The sequence below is a fragment of the Homalodisca vitripennis genome, chromosome 4 (assembly GCF_021130785.1).
Source record: "Homalodisca vitripennis isolate AUS2020 chromosome 4, UT_GWSS_2.1, whole genome shotgun sequence".
In the NCBI taxonomy this organism is placed as follows: Eukaryota; Metazoa; Arthropoda; class Insecta; order Hemiptera; family Cicadellidae; genus Homalodisca; species Homalodisca vitripennis.
In genome coordinates, this window is record NC_060210.1 from 96,020,813 (window position 1) to 96,046,411 (window position 25,599).

At 32.0% G+C, this 25,599-nt stretch overlaps 1 protein-coding gene across 1 annotated transcript in view; it reads left to right on the plus strand.

Moving 5' to 3' along the window:
* Positions 1-25,122, plus strand: part of LOC124359813 (serine/threonine-protein kinase 32B) — a 169,176-nt gene extending 144,054 nt beyond the window's left edge. The window contains exons 6-12 of the mRNA XM_046812861.1: positions 539-576; positions 2,987-3,076; positions 6,939-7,156; positions 10,205-10,330; positions 15,438-15,569; positions 18,581-18,723; positions 21,977-25,122. Of these exons, the coding sequence (XP_046668817.1) occupies positions 539-576; positions 2,987-3,076; positions 6,939-7,156; positions 10,205-10,330; positions 15,438-15,569; positions 18,581-18,723; positions 21,977-22,196 (967 nt within the window). The 3' untranslated portion in view covers positions 22,197-25,122. The remainder of the gene's footprint in view (positions 1-538; positions 577-2,986; positions 3,077-6,938; positions 7,157-10,204; positions 10,331-15,437; positions 15,570-18,580; positions 18,724-21,976) is intronic.
* Positions 25,123-25,599: the final 477 nt, after the last annotated feature.

Consider the following 25,599-nt stretch of genomic DNA (forward strand, 5'->3'; position numbering starts at 1 on the left):
ATTGAAGAAATCAGCAGAAATTACTCAATTTTAATTGATCCATTCTGTAACTGAAATCCATTTCTCTATAAACCGTTTAATCAGCTCTCGACATGGCAATATTCCTCCATTGAAACTTAAGTTTCACTTGAACTAGAGCTCAACATATAATGTTTAACTATTTTCTGAAGATAATGGTGCATCAGGGCATGTTGGATTTTAAACTATTGTGTTTTCGAGAGGTGTGTGTTATTTTGCTCAGAGGCCCAAGGAACGATATGAGTATAAATTTGATATGTTCAATAAAATTGTCATGAAAAATCCAGTGATTTGATGAAACCCAAATTTTGAATAATCCTATCTATTCTACTGCAAAACGAATGGTAGATATGGTAAACTACTTATTTGAATAAGTGGAGGTTCAAAAATATAATTTTGTGCCTTATTTTTAATAACACAATGGATTTCATAGTAGAAACACTGATTAATGCAAGGATTGTACGAGTACATGCAAACAGCATAAACTCATTAAGTTTTTCATTTGCTTGTATGATTTCAGAGACATAAAACCGGACAACATACTACTAGATGAAGAAGGTAATTTACTGGAAACTAATTTATTATACTCTTATTGTGATCTGGTGTTATAAATATTTTCCAATCATATTTGAATCAATCTCTGCTTGAGAAGACATACTATCGATAAAGCTATAGTTCACCAAAGTTATTATTTGTGAAGCAAAAGCAATAAAAGATTGAAGCATAAAGCTAAGATAATTTTTACCTCATGCCTCAAAGATTTTCGCTATTTTCGGAACAACATAAAATCCATGTTTACAAAAGCTCTTCGCTTACCCACGCTTATCTGCTTCTAAAGTTTATTGCTTTCAGCCCCTTAAACAACATTCACTGCGTTGGTAATTTCACATGGTAAATATTTTTATTAATACACGCCACATATAAACAGCTGTAAACAGTCATTTGAAAAGTAGTTATAGCACCTCCCTTTTTTAAGATTACTATTATACACAGGCGTCCATAAATTACTCTATCATATTTCACTTATATAATTTTCATATCATAATTTATAACAAACTTCTTACAAACTGTAGTCTCATCTAGCTTAATTTATGCCAATATGTCAGTTTGTGTTTTATAGACCAAAGTTATACCTTTGAACTGAATAAAGACATAAAACTCGAACTTTGCAACTCATCAGTCTAATAAACTATTCTTTAAAATAAGTTAAAGCAATATTACCTACGGTTTATAAATCGTGACTACCTAAAATTGACTAACTTTAATAACTACAAAAACGAGAGATTTATTTTATACAATATTTAGAGGAATAGTAAAGTGTAAGTCATGTTTACATGAACATTTTAATACTAAGTTTATTTTGCTAAATAAATAAACTTTACCAAAATACGTTTTATTAAAAATAGAATTAATGTTGTATACGCATTAATTAGTACGCATTGGTTAGTTTGTTTGTTATCAATCATATATTTTTTCAGCTAAGTTAGTTCAATTTAATAAATAAAAATAAGAAAAAATGAGCTAATATATTACTGCTGTAAAAGTGTTTGAAGCTGATTAATCTATTTCGCTAATGAAAGAATAAAAATTTATTTTATCAGTACATTCAGTAAATAAAGCTTTATTTGATAGGGAATTAACATTCTCATTACATATCTTTCTATAACGTAAAACTTCAGTTTTCTAACTACGGTTCTAGTTGTCCTTTATATTCTAAATAATTTGATGTCACCGTATGTACCTTTAGAATTGGAAGTTTGTTCGTAAAGTTAAAGAATACCTTACATTATGTGCATAACCTAACGCTGAATCATAATAATCGCCTGAGGACACTATAGAATAAGAAGTGGATGCTGCTTTGGTCTCTTGTAATATGAAACATGCATATACAGTGTTTCGTAGGGAAGTATCAATATATATTTGCCTGAAAAAGAAGGGATGCAAAAGAGATATGTTAAGGATTTACATATCATAGGATAGCTAAATCCACAGGAGGTGTTTTCTAAATAAGATAAAACCAATAATATTTTAGTGAAAATATGATACAGGGTGTAAAGTAAGTCCTGATACGTCTGAATATCTTCCAAACGGATTAGATATCGATGTACCATTTTCACCACAGTTATTAAAATGACTTTTTTGGAGAATAAGCAAATCCCCCCCTCTTTTTAAGGTGTTAGTAAGGGGTAATTTTAAATTTTCAAACTGCAACCTCTATCTTGTGGCATGTCATTTTAAAGGTCTACTGAACAGAAACATTATGTGATGAATAACTAAAATAATATCTACTACGTTACTAGAAATATTTATGAGCATATAAAGCAAACAATTTTAATTGTGTTGTCATATCTTGCAAATATTAACACAATGTATTCGTAATATATATCAGTAAGAATTTGAGGTTCCTAGCATATCCCTTTAAGTAGTATTTAATTTTGTTGTTGTGCATAGTGTAGGTAAGAGGTATCTTTTTATAATTGACATTAAAATGTAAAGGTTTATGCGACTAGCAAAAGCTATTATCCTATAACGTTATGCTAGGAACGTCGAAGTGATTTTTTATTCATATCATTGTGTTTTTATTGATAAACCTTTAAAATGAAATGTCATAGGATAGGGGTTGCATTTTGAAAATTTAAGGTTTCCCCTTCTACCTCCTTTAAAATGGGGGGGAGGATTATTTTTATCCTCCAAAACATCCATAAAGTATTTTAATAAGTATGGTGAATGTTTTAATTTATATCTCAATCCGTTTGGAATATATTCAGGCGTACCAGGCCTTAATTTACACCCTGAGATTTAAGGGGTTATTTGCCCATAACCTTTGCTAGGAACGCCGTAGAGATGTTTTATTTATGTCATTTGTGTTTCTACTAAATAGGCGTATCAGAACATAATTTACACCATGCATTGACAGATAGCACAATAACGTACCTGATTTCTAATCAGCTTGTTGTATATGTTCAAGGGCACGCGCACATAACAGATTTCAACATCGCAACGTTTCTCAGAGACGGCCAGTTAGCAACGTCAATGTCCGGGACCAAACCTTATATTGGTGAGTATATTTTACTTTTAAAAGGCTTTGAAAATAAACTGATTGGTGGATTTGTTGTGTGATTTAATTTCAGTAAACGTCTTTCACTAAAGCAAATAATACTTCCAAAATAATTCCTAATGGCTCTAATATATACATTCGTCATATATACGTAGTTATTTTAAGAAAAATAATAAAATAAATCAAAAGACAGATGTACACAATTGCAAGTGTTGGCGTAGTGGAGGAGTTACTGTGAAGATTTTGTTGAACAAAGAAACATTTGACGGATGTAGTTTAAGATTCACTGGATTTCTTCCGATAGCTATTAAGCTCTTTTAAAATTATACATTAGGGCCAGGGAGACTAAAACTTGATTTTGGTCAAATTTTATATAAGATTTCTCAATAGAAAAAAGGTTGGACGGTATTGCAAATTTAAAAAACATGTGTTACCTTATTAAAGTTAATTTAATGACAGCTTGGCTTAACCGCATAAGGTTCGATAACGTTAAAAAGATTTGACAGTTCCGTATGATAATTCTAATAAATGACCAAAAGCATGGGCCCTATATATTGTAATTTTAACTCATTAAAAGTTTAAGGGCAACAAAACTTTTTACTCAGGATGGGACACTTAGTGCTCGCGTAGGTTATATACGTTTGACCTTCAATCCAGTACACATGTACTTCGTGATTCTATTTGTCATTGTACTAATTATAATCTAGCACTAGTAAATCCTATCTGTTAGTACAAGAAGATGGTGAGTTATGGTCTGCAGAATAACACAGAGATATTGTGAACGTGCTTCCTATACAAGAGCACAATAACAGTAACGGTAGCATGGTCTGCAAGAGCCATTACATTTACATACTCACAATGGCAGCCCTCCACGGGTTTTAGTTTCAAGTTTCACCTTTATACTGTAACCTTCATTTCAACTACATGTTATAAGAGTTCCTTATCCAACTTTAAGATTATGAAACCGTCTACTTAACAAGCGACTGAAACAATCAATGTACTATAATGACTATTATTGACCAAAACTTAATTTGCATGTATCTCGCAGAGGTAATCAACATGTTATAGGCATTTAGAACATAATAAGGACATTTTAAATACAATATATTATGAATATTCATGTTTAATCTTGTTAATTTAAAAACTACGACCTATATTTTATTACACATTCAACGTAAATAACAGTAGCAGTTACTTAAACTGATTACAGTCCTAACGATAATGTTAGTTCACCAGCAACAGCTGGAGTCACCTTAAAATTCCTGGAAAGGTTATGACATAAATATGCTCTATTAGTAATGATACAGCAAAAGTTATGTCATAATAGGACTTCAAGTTCTTGGATTTCTTATTTTATTTTGTCAACAATATATGAAAAGATTTAGTACCTGACCATACGGAGAAAATTAGCACAAGATTGTAATTTGTGTATATGGATTAATTTAAATTTTGGCGGAATGCTAATAGAACTGTAATATGCTGGTTCTTTTTATGTGACTCTAATTGTTATGTATATATCGTAACACACACTTTTTATCCTCATTTTAAAAGTAAATTAAAAAAATGAAATGGATATTGTAAAAAATTTTTGTCAATATTTGTTTTAGATAAATTTAGATTATATTATATTTTTACCTAATTAATAGCGAATAAATTCAAATGAAATTGTGTATTCATAACGCAGGTAAAAATTTTATCTGCCTAAAATTCTATATTATTTATGATTACTTGTAAAAATGCACTGAAACTGTAAAAGTCTAAGTGACTTTTCAAGATGTACTTAGAAGAACTGGAATAGTTCATTTGAAGTGGCAAGTGAATTTAACAAATTTTTTCAACTGTGGCTGAACCAGACGACTCATTTTCGGATAGCCATGATCCATTGACATGTCGTCTATGGTTCTTTTTCCTGTGAGTGAGGTGGAGTTGGTCCGTATCGTGCGGGATTTGAGACCTAAAAAATCCAGTGATACCAATGGCATGTCTGTGTGGTTGCTCAGGGGTTGCTTCAAATACCTCTTGACTCCAATCACCCGACTGATCAATCTTTCATTTGCTCAAGGCGTATTCCCGTCGGCATTGAAGATTGCCAAAGTTATCCCAATTTTAAAAAAGGACGATGCTTGCATTCCAAGCAACTATCGTCCAATTTCTATACTCCCAGTTTTCAGCAAAAGTTTCGAAAAAGCTTTACTCAACAATATGAACAATTTCTTGATCGTTACGAGGTTGTATGTCCCGAACAATTTGGGTTCAGGAAAAACAATTCAACAATCGATGCTGTAACGAATCTCATTTACAATGTTGTCGAGGGCCTAGAGAGGCGAGAGCACGTGCTAAGCATATTCCTCGACCTCTCTAAAGCTTTGGACTGTGTGCATCATGAAACACTGTTGCACCAGTTGTGGTCAAGTGGTATTCGGGGACTGCCGCACGATTGGATCTCGTCTTATTTGAAAGTGCAGATTGCGAGTGTCTTGTCAGGCAAACTAAAAATGCCCTACGGTGTCCCACGGGGATCAATATTAGGGCCAGTCCTTTTTCTAATTTACGTCAACAGATTGAATTCTGCAATCCAGAATGGAAAATTGATTCAATATGCTGACGACACGACTCTCTGCATCAGATCAAAATAAAAAAACGAACTTGAAATGGAGTCATTCATTGAATATAATTCATGCATCGAATATTTCTCCAGAATCAATCTGAAAACAAACAGTTCAAAATCAAATGTCATACATTTTTGCCTTCGGCAACAACAAGAGCAAGACTTCGACCCGCGGTGATGGTGGACGATTTCCTTCTGGAAGAAACGGACTCTGTTAAGTTCCTTGGAATGTACCTTGATCGGGGGCTGACATGGGACGATCACATTGAAAACGTTTGCTCTAAGGTTGCTTCGGGAATTTATGTCCTGCGCAATCTTGCAAGATTTTGTTCGATGGATGTATTAAAAATGGCCTATTTTGGTCTGATACATCCACATTTAACATATGGCTTGAGATTGTGGGGAAGCTGTTCCAAATACAGATTTGAAAGAGTTTTCAGATCTCAAAAGAAAGCCGTAAGAATTCTTTCAAAATTAAACCCCAGAGAGTCGTGCTAATATGCCTTTAGGGAGCTTGGATTGCTGACCCTTCCCTGTCTCTATATTCTCGAGGTGGCCTTGTACTGCCGACTTAAATGCGAGTTGGTGCGGGGCAGGAATGTCCACCAATATGGGACTAGAGGCAGGAATAACTTTCGAGTCGAACAGCACAGAACAGCAGCTTTCGAAAACTTACTATCTCAAGTTGGAGTCGGATTAATCAATAGGCTCCCTGAAGGCATCAAACAACTCAATGAAACAAAAAAATTCAAAACTCGACTAAAACATTTTCTTATGTCAAAGGCATTTTACTCAACTGATGAGTTCATGATGGGCAGCTGGGATGAAAATTTTTGAAATTAATAACCACGAAAACCCCGGTTCTGATACGTACAACAATCGTATTGCATTGAATGTATTTACCTTGACCAACATCATTTATCTGATGTACTTATGCACTTTTTATAGTTAGTTGACGCATGCCATGCAATATTGTAATTGTTTCACGCAATAAAGAATATTATTATTATTATTATTAGTAATAATTTGAAATCGTTGAATTCAGCTTAGGATTAATTAACGTTGACAATCGTTGATTTACGGAGACATGGTCAGAGCTGCATTTTGACAACGTATTAAACGTAGTATTGTTCCTCTGATTAATTATGTCACGTAACCAATCTGCTTACGATTGCACCATACCACACTGTAATTAAAACATAAAAACATGTTCAGTAAAAATTGATTAAAACTATCTGACAACACCCTGCCCAGCGCCGGAGATCTTCTCCTGTGTAGTGGACGTCTGTGTTGGCTACAGTTTCCCGGTTGACTGGTGGTCTCTAGGAGTCACCGCCTACGAAGTTCTGGCGAGGGAGCGGCCTTTCGACATCCATTCAGCCACGTCAATAAGTGACGTACGTACCCTCCTCGGCAACCCCGTCACTTACCCCAAGTCCTGGAGCTCTGGCTTCGTGGACCTTATAAGTAAGGTAATACATTTACCTTATTCTACTACTTATTTTATAGTAGGGGTTTACTTGAAACGACTTAACAGGATGGCTATAAGTGCACGTAGTAATTTTTTATTTTTATTTTTATAGTTTCATGTTTATAAATTGACTCAAAAGAGCGCACTTCTAAGACAATAATGTTTGTGGTATAAAAACTTACCTCGTTCTCATGATACAATATATTGAAATGTATTTTGGTTTTTTTTAGATTAATAGTGAAATTAATTATTATACTGTGATCGTATGCGATACTGATACCTTTATACACTGTCTAATCCTACCTCGCCTCTTTGTTATTGAAGAACTTATGGATGCAATGGTCAGAAAGGAAAATGTAAAATTTAATTCAATCTTTCTCGTTATTCCAGGATTCGTTCTGGCGTAGTGTTTTGAGTTACTTGTGTTTACAGAAAATTTAAAAGAAAGCAACAAATAAGTATTTCCTTAAGTTTTTACAAGCAAATTCTACTAATATTTGATATGAGTAACAAAGACTATATTTTTGTCATTATAACTGAATTTCAGTATGTATTTAAAAAATAATAAAGGTGTTTTCGAGGTCTTTTATATATAAGAATATTTTTATTGGGAAAGGTTCTAGCTACAAACCTCCTGCAATGTAAATAGAGGAGTTATTTTTTATAGTTGTAGTTTTTTAGTTAAAAATATTAAATGACATAGTTACGTTGTATGTTGCTATTGAAAATAATTGTTATAATAATAATATTTATAAATAATACCATATTTAAAACAAGAATAATGCAATAAATATCTGAAATATCCTTTGCACCATGGCACGGTATTCTAAATGAAGCACATAGTTTATCACAAAATAATGTCTTCAAGTATATAAACGTCTTACCTCGAAACTCTTCTGTAAGATTTGATAATTATGTATTTACTTATAGCAAAGTGAAATAATATATACATATAATATTATATATATATATATATATATATATATAATATATATATATATTTATAGTATATATATATATATATATATATATATATATATATATATATATATACTATAAATAGTTGTATGTAGGCACCCTGTGATAGTATTTTTATCTAAAGAAATTTATTTCTATCGGTTGACTAGGTTATGAAACAAATAATGTGTGATCATTATTTATTTTTAAGTAGTATTAATACTATTAATTATCTTTTAAATTGTTCTAATATGAGTCAGTAACGTATATTTACGTGATTGGAGTAAGTATAAGAGCTCCTAGCAGAAACCCGAGTATAAACGTGTAACAAGGGAGTCATGAGCATCTATCTATTTAAAACTAAATCCATAAAATTGATCAGATAGGAGAAGGTCTTGTGTAGATGTTCCGATCTCCACCCAAGTATAAAATTAAGTGTACTATCCGTGTGAAGTTTTACACTAAAAATTACAACGTATATTTTTTATGATTTTTTATTTTTTAATGAAAGCACTTTAAAGCCCTCTTTTAAAGGTAGCATTATTTATTGTATATATATATATATATATATATATATATATATATATATATATTGTATATATATATATATATGTGTGTGTGTGTGTGTGTGTGTGTGTGTGTGTGTGTGTGTGTGTGTGTGTGTGTGTGTGTGTAATTTTTGTAATGGTAAGTAAACAGAGCTTTTTGTAAAATAAAAAAACAATTTTACTGCCTTATTAATAATGCGTAACTAAAAAATGTTTAAATATATTTCAAGAATTATTTGAGTAGCTTGAGACAGCCGATGGCCGTACGCTCTAGGAGGTCGGGGATTGGATCTGAGTTAGAGATAGTGCAAGTTCAAATCCTGTCTGTGAGTTTAGCACTTTTTTATAGCTACTGCCAACCTTGTGCTTTATCGTCTCTCACCCTTACTCTGTTTGATAAGGTTATCTCACAGGCCAGTGGCCCATTAAGACGTGCAGAATAAGGCTAAAAATGGGATCGGCCTCTTTTAAAATAAATATGAGCATATTTCTAGAATTAAAAATATTAATAAATACTAGGTATAACGCTCTTTTAGCTAGAACGCAGAATTATTATATATACAATTAATTGCTTATATCCTGTCGGAAAATATGATAGAAATAATTGGAATACAACACTGAGAATTGGAATGTGCTCTCTTTAGCAGATAGTTTCAAACCTCAATACTCAAGGAACATGGCGCTGAACATTATATAGATATAATTTACTCTATGGAATTCGTTCTGTGAAGAAGAAGACAATACCACGATGCATCAAGAACTATCAGTGGTGATAATACTATCTCGTACATGTCTCACACACCTCCACGTAAGTGGGCTTATATCCTCATAACACCCATGTGTGTGTCAGAATTAGAACACATTGCATAAACCGCTCCGCAGTTCTAAGAACAATTAGGAATGGAATTGAGAACATTAATCATATAAATACTTATGCCTAAATATAAACCAGGCTATCTCTATCTATTCCATCGCGTCTTCTTTTAAACTACGTGCAGTGCAAAGATATAGATAAGATATAGCAAATCATATAACTTGCTTGACAAATAATATTCTTAATCAAATTGAATAAAGTAATGGCAAGTTTGTAATTACAGTGGCAGAATTAAAATAACATATTTAACTACCATGTTCAAGTAACTGAAATGTAGCCTAAACAAATTCACACTCCAAGTTTAACCTCTTGGTTCTAAAATCGTAACTAACAGCGATACAGTTTAAATTATTCGTAGCTAGTTGACGACTTTGAAGATGTGTAAAGTGCTTTTTATACATTCAGATGATTATACAGTACCTTTCTACTAAATTAAAGTTTTCTCAGAATCAATCATTGAATAATTATACTTTAAAGAACACTCTATAGAAACACCAATAACAGATTTCTGAGAAGTTTTCGCAAGTCACTTATCAGCACCAATTCTCATTCAGTACATTATTCAATTTTCATGTTTTGAAAACAAATCACTCTAGAAATGAAAAGTTTCTTTCACATTATTTCCTTTAACATTAAATTTAAATATCCAGTAAACTCTTTCCATGTCCAGTTGCTGTGTGTCGAGCCTGGAGCACGGGTCAGCAGTCTGGAAGATCTGAGACAAGTCGCTTGCCTCAGGAGAACAGACTTCGAGCAAATACTGGAAAAACAAACCAAACCGGCCTTTGCACCACCGGTAAGTTCTTACCTTTTTTTTGCTAAAGTTTACATATATCTTATATGGAGGAATTCGTTGCCTTTGCGCTCCTTTGGAGCCAGGTCGAAGTCAAAATAATTTATACTTCACTTTACAACAAAATGCAATAGATTAAATACAATAATCAAACGCGCAATAGAATAAATTGTAATCCAGAATAGCCCATGAATAATTTAAAATAGAAAATAAGATATCTGGCACCTAATTATTATCTAAATAATCCTAGATGTCTCATGGACCCAAGAATTAGGTGTTGTCTCACGGGGCCTTTTTATGGGTACATTTTTCATGCTACTTGGCAATTCATAAATTATTCGTGTCTCATCTACCGTAAATATAATACAAATCACTTAGACATAATAGTATAGACCACTACATATTTTATTGAGTTAATTTTAAAATAATGTTATTGTTAGTTAATTCTGTTTATGTTAAACTCATTTTGTGTTCAGTCACCTGTTTATCATATTCTTGGTTTTGATAAATTTAATTTAAATTACAATAATAACTTAAAATAAATTTATTTCCCTCCTCCACGGTTTTCAAAGCTGTTAAAACAAAACTAAACCTTTATTTTCAAACTTTTACTATCAAAATTCCCTCCAACTAATATAAGCTACTGTTGAATATCAAGACTACAAGCAAAAAAGCTGTGAACAACATTGTTGACAAACTGCCACGTGTTGCCTGCCACAACTTCTCTAGGCTAGTAAATAGACTTTTATTTGAGCACCAAGCTAAAATTTGTTTTATTACTTTTAAAACCATTAGACACCACAATCGATCTTGAGCAGCTCTAACTTCGGAGGAAGTTATCAAGAAAATCGTTTAAAATTGGAGGGTATCAAATGGGTTAAAATGATGGAAAGATTTTTTCAAATCATAGTTTCACACAAATCCAACAATCAGTCAAGTAATAAATATTACATCAGCGTCAAATAACTTGCAAATACCCATATCCTTAAAATAATGACTTTCAGACTCTGTATCTTCGAGCACTTGTCTGATCTTGATATACCTTCTATATGTGAGTATTATGGTCGTCTTTAAGGGTATCAAGCAATGAAAAATTAATTCGAGGATAAATTATCGTCGTATGTTTGCTTGTTTTAATAATTAAAAATATATGAGTAGTTCTAATACTGGTACTGAAAAGTCCCATCGTTCATAATAAACACTTCCAGTACACAATTGATATGATTGACGCCGTAATAACTGGATGGCGAGGAGCTTATTGAAATTTTAGTTAGACAATAATTCAATATTTGCATCTATTTGCAAAATATATTTTAAAACTTTAATAAAACTGGAGGTTTTATGCTTTATATTACGTGTGAAATTTAAATAAATATATTCACCTTAATTGAAAGACAATTGTATATTATAAAATGATGAGATACAATTATTGAAGTCTAAAAATAGTGAAATAAAATAATATTAAAGTAATAAACTATTTTAAAATGCTTTACAACCGTAACAACATTTTTTCGCTAGTTCCAGTTTGATTAATTTGAAAGAATGTTTATGATTGCTGTCTATTTGTGCGAAGTAAATTAGCGGTGTATTACAAGATAATTATAAGTTATTATGATTACCAGTAGAAACGTTTTTCCCTGTTTCCATACTGCGTAGTTTTGTGTTTATATAACCAATTAAAGCTGAAATTACCAGAACAATTGCCATATAAATATTTAATATAAATTAATCATTGGCACTGGTTTAATTAGTTTTATTAGAAATTATTTTAACAGTAAAATAAATTTTAAATAATTAAATAATATTTTAATTTTAAATGATTTTCTTAAAATATTACACTTTTCATAGATATGATCAGCGTTTTATTAATTTGAATATTTTCCAATTTTTATTCATCCACAACATTTCTGAACTTACCGTGTTTACATGGTTTTTGAATTAGTATGGTTTATTATTAAGCAAACGTTAGTAGGAATTCGCATATGTTACAAAATGTATATCACAACGTTTCAAGGATTGAAATCCATCCTCATTGTCAGGTGAGAAAACAGTTAGTATTTGAGGGTTAAAATATGCGGCAATGGCCTGCCACTGAAAAGAAAGGAACAAGATAAGGAGATTAAATGTAACATACCCGGAGAATGCTTGGAGTCCAGACAGGATAAAATGAACCTAGGTTTTATCACTGTACAGGATACATGTAACGTAACACACGGTATCCTAATTTTGCCTGCACTGATGTGACGTGTGTTTGTACTCTTGAGTAGGCGAATTAGGCGCTAACATGGACTCTTAAGGAGTTACTTCAACATGGGCTCTCATGGTGATATTTTAGCATTGACCCTTGTTGGAGATACATTAAGGTACGTCTTAACCACATACATCCTTTATATCTCAACACTGACTTTCCGCTTTAACACCCATCTACTGCTAGGTAGGTCCCATGTCGACCTATTGACGCCAAACATTAACGCCCACACACGCATATCTGATCGTTCCTACCGGGGCCCGACACATTCCTATTCCTCCCCGCTCTTAGCCGAGCGTATCGCTCGTACGCAGATTTGACCGCCTATTTTCTAGCGATGAATACATGACATACGAGTCTTCAACCATCCACATCTTTCGTGTGCCGTCACTCCTCGCTTTCCCATTGCCTCCCGTACTTACGGATATCGCTTATAATCGGATTTTACCGAACAATATCCATGAATAGGCCAACCACTGCCCGTCTATACTAGTTTCTCGGACATTTAAAGGCCTGAACCTGCATTTCTAATGTCACTCACACTTTCCTAACACCTCTCAATCTTCGGGTCTGAACAAGGCGTATTACGATTTCTAACAACGTAACGTATGCATACGTCAATATCTTCCCACCATTCGAGTGCCCAGAACGTTGTAATGCCTCACACTGAACCGCACACTGCGGGGGCTTCTTCGATTCTTAGAGTGATCTGATGGCTTGGTCAAAATACACAAAGAGGCTAAATGGGCTAATAAAGCCGGAGCTAATAGAAACCAGGAAACCTTTCAGTTTAAGTTGCCCATAATGACTCGCCTTGCAACATTGTAGATCCAGAGGTCGCAATACACTGGAATCAGACAATCAGAGCTTTTAAGTGATTGGAAAGCTAAAAACACTAATAACTATCGGATACCTACTTCAAACCAAAAAGTATACATTACATTAATCATAATCTATTTCCAAGTGTGGTACATATAAAGACTGTTAAAAACAAAGTTCAATCTCCTTAAAAGATAAATGTAACACTAATCCAAATTAACTCGTAATTTTAAGTTTGCTTAATAACATACAATATATAATAAATTTATATAATTAGTTGTACATTCATGTATACGAGCAGTTAAATTATTTAAAAAAGTTGAACTCATTTACAAAGTAACAAAAAATATTGACCTAGGAAATAGGCCTGCATGTGTTGAAAACACGGACGTAGGCTGGAGTTGCTACCATGAAATTGTGGGCGTATTGTAATATGTGGTTGTCATTAATAAACGCGCGTTGCCATAATGTGGGTGTTACACGCGCGCCCGTACAAACATAAATTCATTAATTATGAATTCATAAATTCATGTCAATCTAAGCGAATAATTAAAAGTAATAAATACAGAAAGAGCATAATCTCGTATACAGTAATTGCTTGCAGAGGATTACAGTGAATTCATTAAAGTAAAATAAATTATTAATTAATTAAAATTATAATGAGAGCTACATAAGTCATTCATAATTGTCGGTAGTGGAGTGACAGGTTAGATCAGGAGGAGAAGGCCAATGTTAGAAGTAGTCCCGTCCGTATTCAGCCGTAATAATTGATTCGGCCTCGTCAATACTGATGACGACAACCATTCGTTTGAGCGTTGACCGTTTCTTACACGAAAATACAGATGGTGAATCGAAAATGTGGTTATCAGGAAAATATTTTCAAAGATTTCTAGATAGAAGACGGGATAAGTAGGAAGAGTTAGTAGTTAATATTGATTTACTAAATTTCGGTTTCAATATTCTGTGAATATCCAGTATTGTGAGATTGTGCAGTTGTTGAGAAGACTGTTGACAATTTCTTATAAATATGAGTGAGGATTTTTGTTATGAAGATTTTACGGATTGATAGAATGGCGGTTTCTTGATATAAGTTAGGATATCTCTTACAATTTTTGTATCCTGCTTTTTAGATTGCACCACCTGTTACAGAACCACCTGCAAGTGTTTTTTTACTCTCCGGCTATTATTACAAATAAAACAAAGATTGGTAGCAGGCTAAATATGCAAATTGAATTACTATATCGTTAGAAATGTCAGTTAATTGTTCAAATACGAATATGTATTTTCCTGTTCACCTTTTCACATATTTAATATGACAAGACCATTTTAAACGCTTGTCAAAAATAAAGCCCAGATATTTATAAGACGAGACATTTTTTAATAGTTGAACAGGAGCAAAATCATTATTATAACAGACACAATTATAGACAACTAGGTTGCTCATAGTCTGTGGACTCCCTGAGAAAAATATGCATAAATTTTGTTTTTGAGATATTCAGTAAAAGAAGATATTGAAAAAAACCAATTTTTAAGACCATCTATACATCCGGTCTAGACTATTTATAGTGCCTGACTTACCTTCTAGTCATGGTGAATACATTATATACACACCTTTAGGATTGAGAAAGATATTGTGGAAAAGTTTCTATTCCTGCCAAAGAAATTCACTTCCAGTGTAATTAATTAGGTGCCACGATTTATATATCCTTGGTGTCATGATAGGACAAACAATGGACAGATGGAATCTTTAAAAAATTAAAATAAGCAGATATTTCGTCAGAACTGAAATCTTGATTACTGCAAGAAATTGGGATGCACATGATAAATTTATGTTATTTATAACTTACATGCAGTAAATAATGGCAAATGCTGTGGTATGTAATCTATGAAGATGAGAGGGTTTGAACAATTTGAAGAAAATTTCACTTCTTGTAAAGATTGTATATTCTATATGATGAAAACATTGATTCAATCCTAAATACTATTTTTTTTTTTTTTTTTTTTTTTTTTTTTTTTTTTTTTTTTTTTTTTTTTTTTTACCAGAGGGACCACCTAAACTGTGACCCCACGTTTGAGTTGGAGGAGATGATTGTGGAGGCTCGGCCGTTACACAAAAAGAAGAAAAGGTTAGCGAAGCAACGGTCGCTACGTGGATCGGTCAGTGTTGATATCACGGTAAGTAAACAGTTATATAAAAATTGTATTATTACACAACTGTATAATTTCACTAATTATCTTAAAATGTAACTATTTAAAAGGGAAAAGTGCCATGTTTATTTGTTAAATAAATAAAAGTTGTTCAACTTGTAATTTATGTTTGGTTGGAATAATCAAATAAGTTTACTTACAAATGAATTTGTATAGTTTTGTATTGAAAATAAACCAACAAATCAGAATGTAGAGCTATCTGCATTAAAGTTAGTATATGTTGCAAAACATATCTTTATACTATCATTTATTATATTTTATGAACTAACAATGCGCTCTGCATTGTGAACGTACTAAAAATAAATTGTACGTATTTTACTTTCATTTTAAGACATGCAGTGTTTATACGTGAAAAGGAAAACAAATGCAAAAAACATCCACAATGAAATCTAAGCGCCATATCTAATAGTACAGTTTTTAAAACTTTTTGTTGATATTTTTCATTGCGATACAAGTTTGTGAATATAAGAGTAGTTTCCGGACATTTTCGTTATTTGAAACAAAAAATTGTTACTCTAACCTTCTAAGTCTGCCATCTGATTGCTTTCTCAAGTGGATAACTGATTTAAAACATAGATTATAAACTAAATGAATAAATAATAGCAATAGGTTGCGACACAAACTATTAAGGTAAGAAAACTCAAACTATTATAAATTAACCAAATAACAAAAGTGCACTGTGTTTCAATTTACGTGATATGTTTTAGTATTGTTGTACACGCATGTTTTTAAGAAAGTGTTCAATAAATGAATACGCACCATGTTTGCTGTAATTCTGAAAATGGTAATAATTTGTAACAATTACAAACTTTCCACCGTAAAAATACTTTAAAATAAAACATTTAATGATTTAATACATGACAATAATACTAGGTCTAACACGTAATGTTTATAAATTTTTCAATTTGTTTTTACAGAAATTATAATGTCTTGAAATGGAAGTACAAATATATACAGTGTACTTTAAATTGTGAGCGATGTGTTTATATGTAAAACTGAACTAATTTCGCGCTTATTATAAAAATTAATGTTATTGGCATATAATCCACATACAATTGTTTGAACAATTAGGTATATAGGTAATTAATATTTTAGCTATGGATTTTATGAAATATACAATGGTAAGAATATTTTATATACTTCTTATGTCAATTAGTTACAGTTAATCTAATGTACAGCCTAAGGCCATTTAAAATGATTATATCTAGTAACGAAAATACACAACTAAGGTATTGTTTAAAATTTGTCTTTATAAATTATAATTAAATCAAATGAATGTTGACTGTTACTTAATAGAAGTATGACTTAAAATTCCACTTTCCTCTAACCTGAATTAAATTTGATTCAATTTTAGGCCATATGAGTTAATATTGTGATAAATCCGGTTATTGCTTTCATACTAGGGTTTAATAGTAATTTAGAATTTAATATCAACCAGATTTCTAAATCAAATCGTTCTCCGCCTGCAATCCTTTTAGAATGATCCAGGAGACTAAAAACTTGGTGTATAGGTTGTTATTGGTTCAAGGGAGATATCTACTGATTTTGTGATCAAAATGCTAAAGATAAATCCGTACGTCTGTCTGTCCTTTTGTGCTATAACCTAAAAATATAAACTTAGAGACTTTATGCTTCTTACATAAGCTCTTGGTCTAAATAACGAGTGATTCAGAAGTCATAATGTCAAAGAGCATTACGTAGGTTCATTTATCCGAAATTGGGTGTTAATATCTTAAAAAAGCATGTGTTATTTTAAAGTTAATTGGTATTTTAAAAGTAAAATATAGGCTCAGTAATTTAAGTATCTATTTGATTATCTTACAAAAGTGTTAAGTTTTTCTTAGGTTATGTTATTATTTTTTTAATTTTATTTAATTAATCTCATTTATTAAATTTTATTTAAGTATAACATTTTTTGTTCAATATACTTTAAGAGATCTAAAAATAAAAAGATAAAATTAGATAGAACATCAAAGGTATAATCTTGAAACCTTAAGAAATACCATGTTGTATAGTTAACAGATGTTTTCAGTATTCGTCGCTTGCGCTTTATGTTCATAAATATCTGAAAAGTTTACCATATAGATTGAACTTCCCCAGTTTTTTAAGGTATGTCAATCCAGATAGATCGTCAGCTATACATATTTTACATGTTAAGTTACAAATTAATAGTAATGGATAAAAGCTAGGAGACATCCAAGCCAGCGTTACCATTCAAATCTAACTAACTGATGAACATTTTTCGTACTTACACACACACACACACACACACACACACACACATATATATATATATATATATATATATATGTGTGTATATACATAAATACGTTTGTTGTGTAAGTATAATATTGAAATGTTATAGTACTTTCCTAAGGAAACCTGGGATCAAAACACAAATACTCGTATCCAATATCCAGAACCAATTAGCATTATACAAGCAAAAATCGCCATTTTTTTAATATATAGGGAAATTCCCAGATAAAAATTAATGTCAGCTGCGCTAATTTTGGTAGAGGTCGAAATGGAAATGTACCAGAGAGTTTATTTCAGATAATATTTGTTAAATCTGACAGACCAATTGTCGCTACACGTAAATAAATGTTAAACAGACTGTGTGTTTATACACTGCAAATTGGGACTCAACTCCTACACTAGTTTTTACATCCGATAGCTTTGTAGCATACATTAAAACGGTTTCCTTTAGAAAAATATTATTCATGAATGAAAACATTTTTATAAGAAAGTTACACAGACTGGTTAGCAACGATAAAAAATTAAATTTTTATAAATTAAAAGTATTTATCTGCTTCATGCACAACGGTATAAAATATTTATTTGACACAGACTATATTAGCCTATATAAGTATTTTAGAAAAATTGTATAAATGAACTCTAAAAAACAGATACCTTATACAGTGCTATTTATATCTAAATTGAATGTGCTTCACATAAGTAGACACTTAGTATATCTGCAGGATGTCGATCTGGAGGAACATCTGTCAGAGTTCCGGACCTACAATCGGGAGAAGGAGCTGGTCCGGCGGGAGATGGAACGCAAGGAACAGGACTGGGAACAGGAACTCATAGAGGCAATGAACGCTTCAACAGTTAGCACCAAGTATGTTACAATCAAGGTCACTGTTTAGTATTAAGCTGGTATGGCGGGAGAAGGAGCCCAAGGAACAGGACTGGGAACAGGAACTCATAGAGGCAATGAATGCTTCAAAAGTCAGCACCATGTATGTTACAATCAAGCTCACTGTTTAGTATTAAGCTGGTACGGCGGGAGGAGCCCAAGGAACAGGACTGGGAACAGGAACTCATAGAGGCAATGAACGCTTCAAACAGTTAGCACCAAGTATGTTACAATCAAGCTCACTGTTTAGTATTAAGCTGGTCTAGCGGCATATGTAGCGCAAGGAACAGGTTGCCCTACTGCCGCAGGAAGCTCCCATGTTGTTATTCCTCAGTCTTTCTCAGTTACCAGTGGACTATGAAAGTGTTATTTTACGGATATGGTGCCAGTGCACTTGTTCAGTGTATTAGCATGGATTGGATACTCAAGGTGTTTGCGTATTTGACGTACAACCTATCTATGACATTGGTGAAGTCATAACTACAAACAGTTTATTTTGCATACTTAGACGTAAGCCTTATGGTTTTTTATAACGCTATGATGACAATAGTGTTATTTTTTGTATATAGCGAGGGCAAATAATCGAAATCCCATCCTTGTTTAAGATTTAAACTACAACTAAAGTACTGTTGACGTATAGCACTTCCTGCTAAAGGTTATAGCACTCAGTGGGTTATACGCTACTCAACAAGAACCACTTCATAGAGAATTTGAAAAGTAACACAGTAGCTCATTATTTTTAGCAATTTCCAGATTTATAACAACACTCCAAATATCATTGCTACATTTATCGTAACTAAACAGTTAAATGACAATCCTACAGAGGCATGGTAGCTCTTGATGTTTATATAGAACGTAATTGCGAATATAACATCTGTCGGCATTTTTAATTCAATCAAACACTTCTGGAAAAGTTCTCAACAATAAAAGTTAGTTTAATTTCTAAGGAAACTAATCCTTACATTTCTTGTTAAGAACTTCACAGACTAACCGATACAGAATTTTTTTCTGATATTACACATTGAGATAAGGTTTCTTTCAAAGATTTCTGTAACGTAATAGATTTCCTGTCAGGAAGAAATATCTCACTCTCTTTAAAGTATGATAATCTCAAGGGCCTCTTTAACAACAGCGTTCTGAGTTGTTACCTCGCTGTTTCGGATTATCATGTTAACAAAGAGCGTCACATATCAAAAGTTTCGTTATCAATGATCGAAAGTCTTGCTCTTATTCTTATTGTACAACTATTTTTAAGGAACACATTTCCTCCATTGGAATAAAATTATCACAAAGGAAACTTTTATTTAAGTTTGTGATTTAATAAGTGCACGGAGTTAGTGTCAAAATCTATACATTTATATATTATGTGACTATGACTCTAAGAGTTATAAATATTATTAAATATTCCAATTTGAACCTTAAGTCGTGAATTATTTCTCAAAACCATGCTCTGGACACCTTGTAATTTTATAGATTTAAACCCAAAATTAACACTTGTTAACAAAGCATAGATCATTGAAGCCTTTCGAAAATTACAAATAATTAATGTTCAGTAAAATTGGGATGGATTCTCTGGAATTAATAATTTTCAGTCGACGTGACTTAAAAATGTAACGATTTGAAGAAAAGGGTATAACGTTCCTGCGAGAAATACCGTTAACCTACAATAATAGGAATCTTTATACACCTTTATTGGAAAGAGATAGAGCCCAAGATCTAACGTAATTTTCTAATGAATAATACCGAACAAACTAGGAATGTATGGAGTTTAATTATTATTTGAACAGAAAAACTAAGGAATAAATGATGATCCAGAATAGTTGTTTTACACTCTTCGAAAAGAGATATATGCAAAACTTTACTTTGGTTGTTCACATAATGCAAGAAAGTGGAAAAACCTTTTACTCCACATAGTTCTCTAAGGAGATCCGAGCGTTTTTTTGGTGTCTGTATATTCAGAACAAGGTTAGGGTGGTAGATAGGTCCTTAGATGCCATGGTTCAGACACCCGAGGTTTTGTGGTAGGTAATCTAAATACCTCAATATGAAAGTGAGGCTTTTCTGTTTCAGCATCTAAAATTTAAATTAGAAATCTCTTATGTTTATCTTGTAAAGATTTTGAAAACTAAGGCATTCCTATCCATTCCAACAGTCATAATCTGTAGGTAACTAGACCTACCGACCAATTCAGTTTGGTTAAGTTTTTTTTATTGGCTATTTCTACTTGCAAGTATCAGTGGGAGATGGACCTGCAGGGAGGCCTAACTCAATTCGTGATTTATGAAAACATAGATTTACATCAGAATTAATACAGTTATTCTATGAAGCAAATATTAACCGATAATAGTTTGTTAATATTAGCTAGAAGCTTTAACTACACTGCAATAACTATTCTGAACTTTCTGTGAAATTACTTATCATCACCTTCAAACAAAGCCAGAAAATCTATATAGTAAATTGTAACACAAGACAGTAATGAAGTCATCCTTGAGTCAGTAGGGCGAAGCGCAAGGATCGCCAATTATTTTTGAACAATTAACCTGAAAATTTTACACACACTTTTTATTTGGTTTTTAGTGGTTATAACCTGTTTGTATTTCATAATATTTAAAGAGAGCCAAACACAAAAGTTGATTGTAACATTTAGAAATAAATTTCCTCTAGGACAGAAAACGATCATCAGCCAGCAGGTTAGTTTCTATGCGAGTGGAATTATAAGATTATGTATCAGTACGTTTAAAATATTAAGCAGTAATATTTTTCTCGGAATATGTTTTAACATGGATTCTTAAAATAATCAGTTATGTAATTAATAGTTCATGTTCAACATAAAGAGAATGAAAGTCACACTTTTTACCGAATATCCAATTAATGGGTTTTCATGGTTGATTGACGCTGGTTAAATATTATGTACATGTTAGGTTGAAAAACCTTTTCTCTTAGAGGAAATTCCTCTATCGATTAAACTAAAAACTAGATTGTTTGTACAAGTCAAATTTGTTCTCTGCTTGTAGACTGTTTTCAGTGTCTTGCAGTTTCAAAATGCAAGATAAATTTTTAATTTTATCATAAATGTACCGTAAACCTGTTGGCGATGTTCCAAAATATCTTTTGAAGATAAATTTTCGGAGAACTGATGGTATAACATATCCTTCTAGATATATAAGTTAAACCTTCGTTTGATTGCAAAAAATGCAATTTGGTTAATTCATGGCAGTTTGTGTTGTTTATACAGCTCCCCTCAACCAGGTCACAGTCTAGGAATTCCGAGTCCGAACAGGAGGAGGTCGTCTTGCAAACTGAACGTGACACCTTCCAGTGTTCAGACTCGTCTGGCCGCTACTCCTTCCAGAACTGCAAACCACAGTCCTAGTAGTCCTCCAGACACCATCAAGAGTCTCAACTACTCTCCCACGATCGTAGTTACTGATGCCCAAACAAACGCCTTCCAGTGATTCCAGACATTCAGTGCACGGACTCGTATTACTAACAACAGTGTAGTCGTCAAGACACATTAAGAGTCCCGACCATTATATCAACAACTACGTTATTGATATCCAAGCCTCTTACTTCCAGTGACTTCTGGTATACCACAGACATGAAAGTTGTCCAGAGTTCCTTAGCATTATTCATGTTCTCCAAGTTGTTTCTTGCAGAATAATACAATTAAGATTCTTTGGGAATAACAAATGTAACTTTGCATTTTACCGATGAATAAGAAAATAAAATCCAATGGTTTTGGATGTCACTTTTAGCATGCACAATAATTTTACCTATAATACACCTATGTATCTTAACAAACCTGACTACTTAACACTTAATGGTATGTGTAAAATAAAGTTCAATGACTATATAAAGTCGTATTCGGTCATTATCGGTTATCAGACCATTTCTTTCTTCATCTTTTACCATCCTGTTTTGCTCATTTCGTTTGTATTGCTAGCAATACAAAAAGTTTTAATCTATACTTACTTATTTCGTATATGCTATCAAGATATTTAGTCACCTCCATTTACCTGTTCCAAAATATAGAATAGTGTTACATTCACTATTACACAACGTGAATTGTACTCGGTGTTACAGACACGCGCCAACATCTATCCCCATCACGTTTCATCAAAAGAATGAGACAAAATCACAGTTCGGAGAAGCATCAAATTACAAGAATATCCACAGTTAACGTCACTGAAGGGACGTTCTTACTTAAAATTATTTTATACACCGTAGACCAAATATTCAATTTTGATTTTCATGATTGACCCTGTTAGTCATGATTTGTATCAGATTTGTATCATTTTGTATCTTTGGTAGTTCATCCAATTAACTTTAATACTCATAACATCGTTATAACTTATGTTACAGTATAACCTTTCAATGATTAAATAAATATCTATCACTTGGAGGCATTTAGGCACTGTGTAAAACCTACAAAATGAAATATACTAAAGTTTTATTGCTGTATGGTACAGAGCCAAGAATTATTTTAATAAAATATTTCTAGTGAAATAAATAGTGGCCTAAAACAGCAATGGACATATTTTACGCCGAAATGGAGTCGTCGTACTTTTAATGCTTGATATTTTCAAATATGAAATAGATGAATTAGTTTTAAAAACGAGTTTTTAACTATTTAAAGGCTGACTCAGTATTTTTATTTCTTAAAATGACTAATTGGTAAAGCAATCATATTCTAATAAAATGCTGATTATCTATATCTTATATTTACGATAATTTCAAATATAGTATTCATTTTCCAATTTCCAGTCTTTGTGAATAGATGTAAATAGTTTAGAAATCACGAAGGTAGATTAGCAAGCAAAACATTTTTAAGTGTTTAGTTAAGCAAATTGAATATGGATTTACTAAATGTTTAAGTAAGTGTCTAAGCAGTGATTAATGTAATTTATTTTTAATCCTGTAAGGAACTTAATTTATGAGACTAGATTTGTAACAGTATAGAATATTTTTAAACGGCAGTTGATATTGATTTGAATGCGAATCATATTTATAGTTTTAAGCCCTAATTGATGTTTGCATATCTCTGCTTTGGTGTTTCTTAAATTTCATATTTTCATTTTATTATTCGGGTAAAGAAATTATAGGTACAGAAAAATCAAATAATGTAATAATTGATCATAGTACTGATCCTAAATACCAAAACTCTCTTTTGAGTGGTATTGAAATAAATTTTGTTGATTATTGAGGAATATATACATGTGTATAATAATATTAATATCTGAAGATAATAATATGAAAAAAATCATACTGTCGTTAGGTATTATTTTAATAAGTATTTTTTATAATATACTAATAATTAAGTAAATTTAAAACTTGAAAGTAAATATTGCATTATTATATACATTTTTTAGTATATTATATTTTTCCCCCTTCATATTACTGATAGTCAATGTAACGTCAACAACAGTTTTAACTTCACTTTCCACATAGCCTAAACTGAAACCTACCACTTTCGGTATGCGTAGAAAATCATCTCAGAAACATATATCTATATTTTTGTAGAACATATTCACTAAATAAGCAAAGAAATGCTTTTATGACGCTATTTTCAATAAGTGAATAACTAAGTACTTTTATGCGCCAATTTCATGACTGTGATCAACGATTTACAGTTCATACTTCGTGGAAACGTGAATTAATGGGTGGCTGTTTTGGCGGCTATCTTGATTCAGCATCATTTGAATAATGATATACTTCATGCACATTTATTATCTTATTTTAGTCGTAAAGTTAAGTAAAGCTAAAATAAATACGCATCCAAACACCTGTTTAGTTTGTTTTTGCTATTTTTATTGGTTATCATAATAAAAATATAAAACTTTTTATAATTAACGATTTACGTATTAAAAGTATAAAGTTTTGCAAGAAAAACCAACAAGTAATTAGATGCATATAATAATACTTTAAATTGAGATATCGCTCATAGTTCTACGATTAAAAATAAGGTCGTAAAAGTGTGTGAAGTTTAACATTGTTCTTATGGAAGAAAAGTAAAGGTACTTTCAGCTTTTGGCTGAAGTGGTTTTCCACAGCGAGGGTGAAATACGTTAGGAATATTATTCATTCAGTGATACATGTTGAAGCCGTTAAACTCAGTTTATAGCTAATTATTTGTTTGACTTATATTAGATATACAGAGTGAGTTTTATGTCCTGGCACACCTGGATATAATTTAAACGGCCCCAGATATCTATGTGAAACCTTGACCCTACCTATTATAACACATTTTTTTAATTTTTCAAGTTGTTGAACATTTTGTCCCCCTTTTCTAAATGGGGGTAAAGGGGGGCAACTATACATTTTCAAATACAAACCCCTATCATGTGACCCCTCATTTTAAAGGGAATAACAAAAGAAATCCAATAATGCAAACTAGAGGTCTCTACGTTTATTTTAAAAGATTTTATGACAAATTTACAATAATAAAATCAGTAACTGTCTTGTCCTGTTTATCGTAACATGAGTCAACACTAACGCAATGATAGGGGTTTGTATTTGAAAATGTTTAGTTGCCCCCCTTTAACCCCCTTAAGAAAAGGGGGGCAACATTTTCAACAACTTGAAAAATTAAAAATATATGTTATAATAGGTAGGGTCAAGGTTTTACGTAGATATCTCGGGCCGTTTAAATTATATCCAGGTGTGCCAGGACATAAAACTCACTCTGTATTTCAGTTTTAAAAAAGATTTCAAAACTTAATTTTACACAAACATTCTTATGATCACAAGTTAAACATGGAACCCTATTCTAATTTGAAAATCCCTCCGGGCTACGACCCGCTGATCTCTTAGTAGCACAAAATTCCACTTTGGGCTCCAAAAGCCGCATTAGAACAAAGT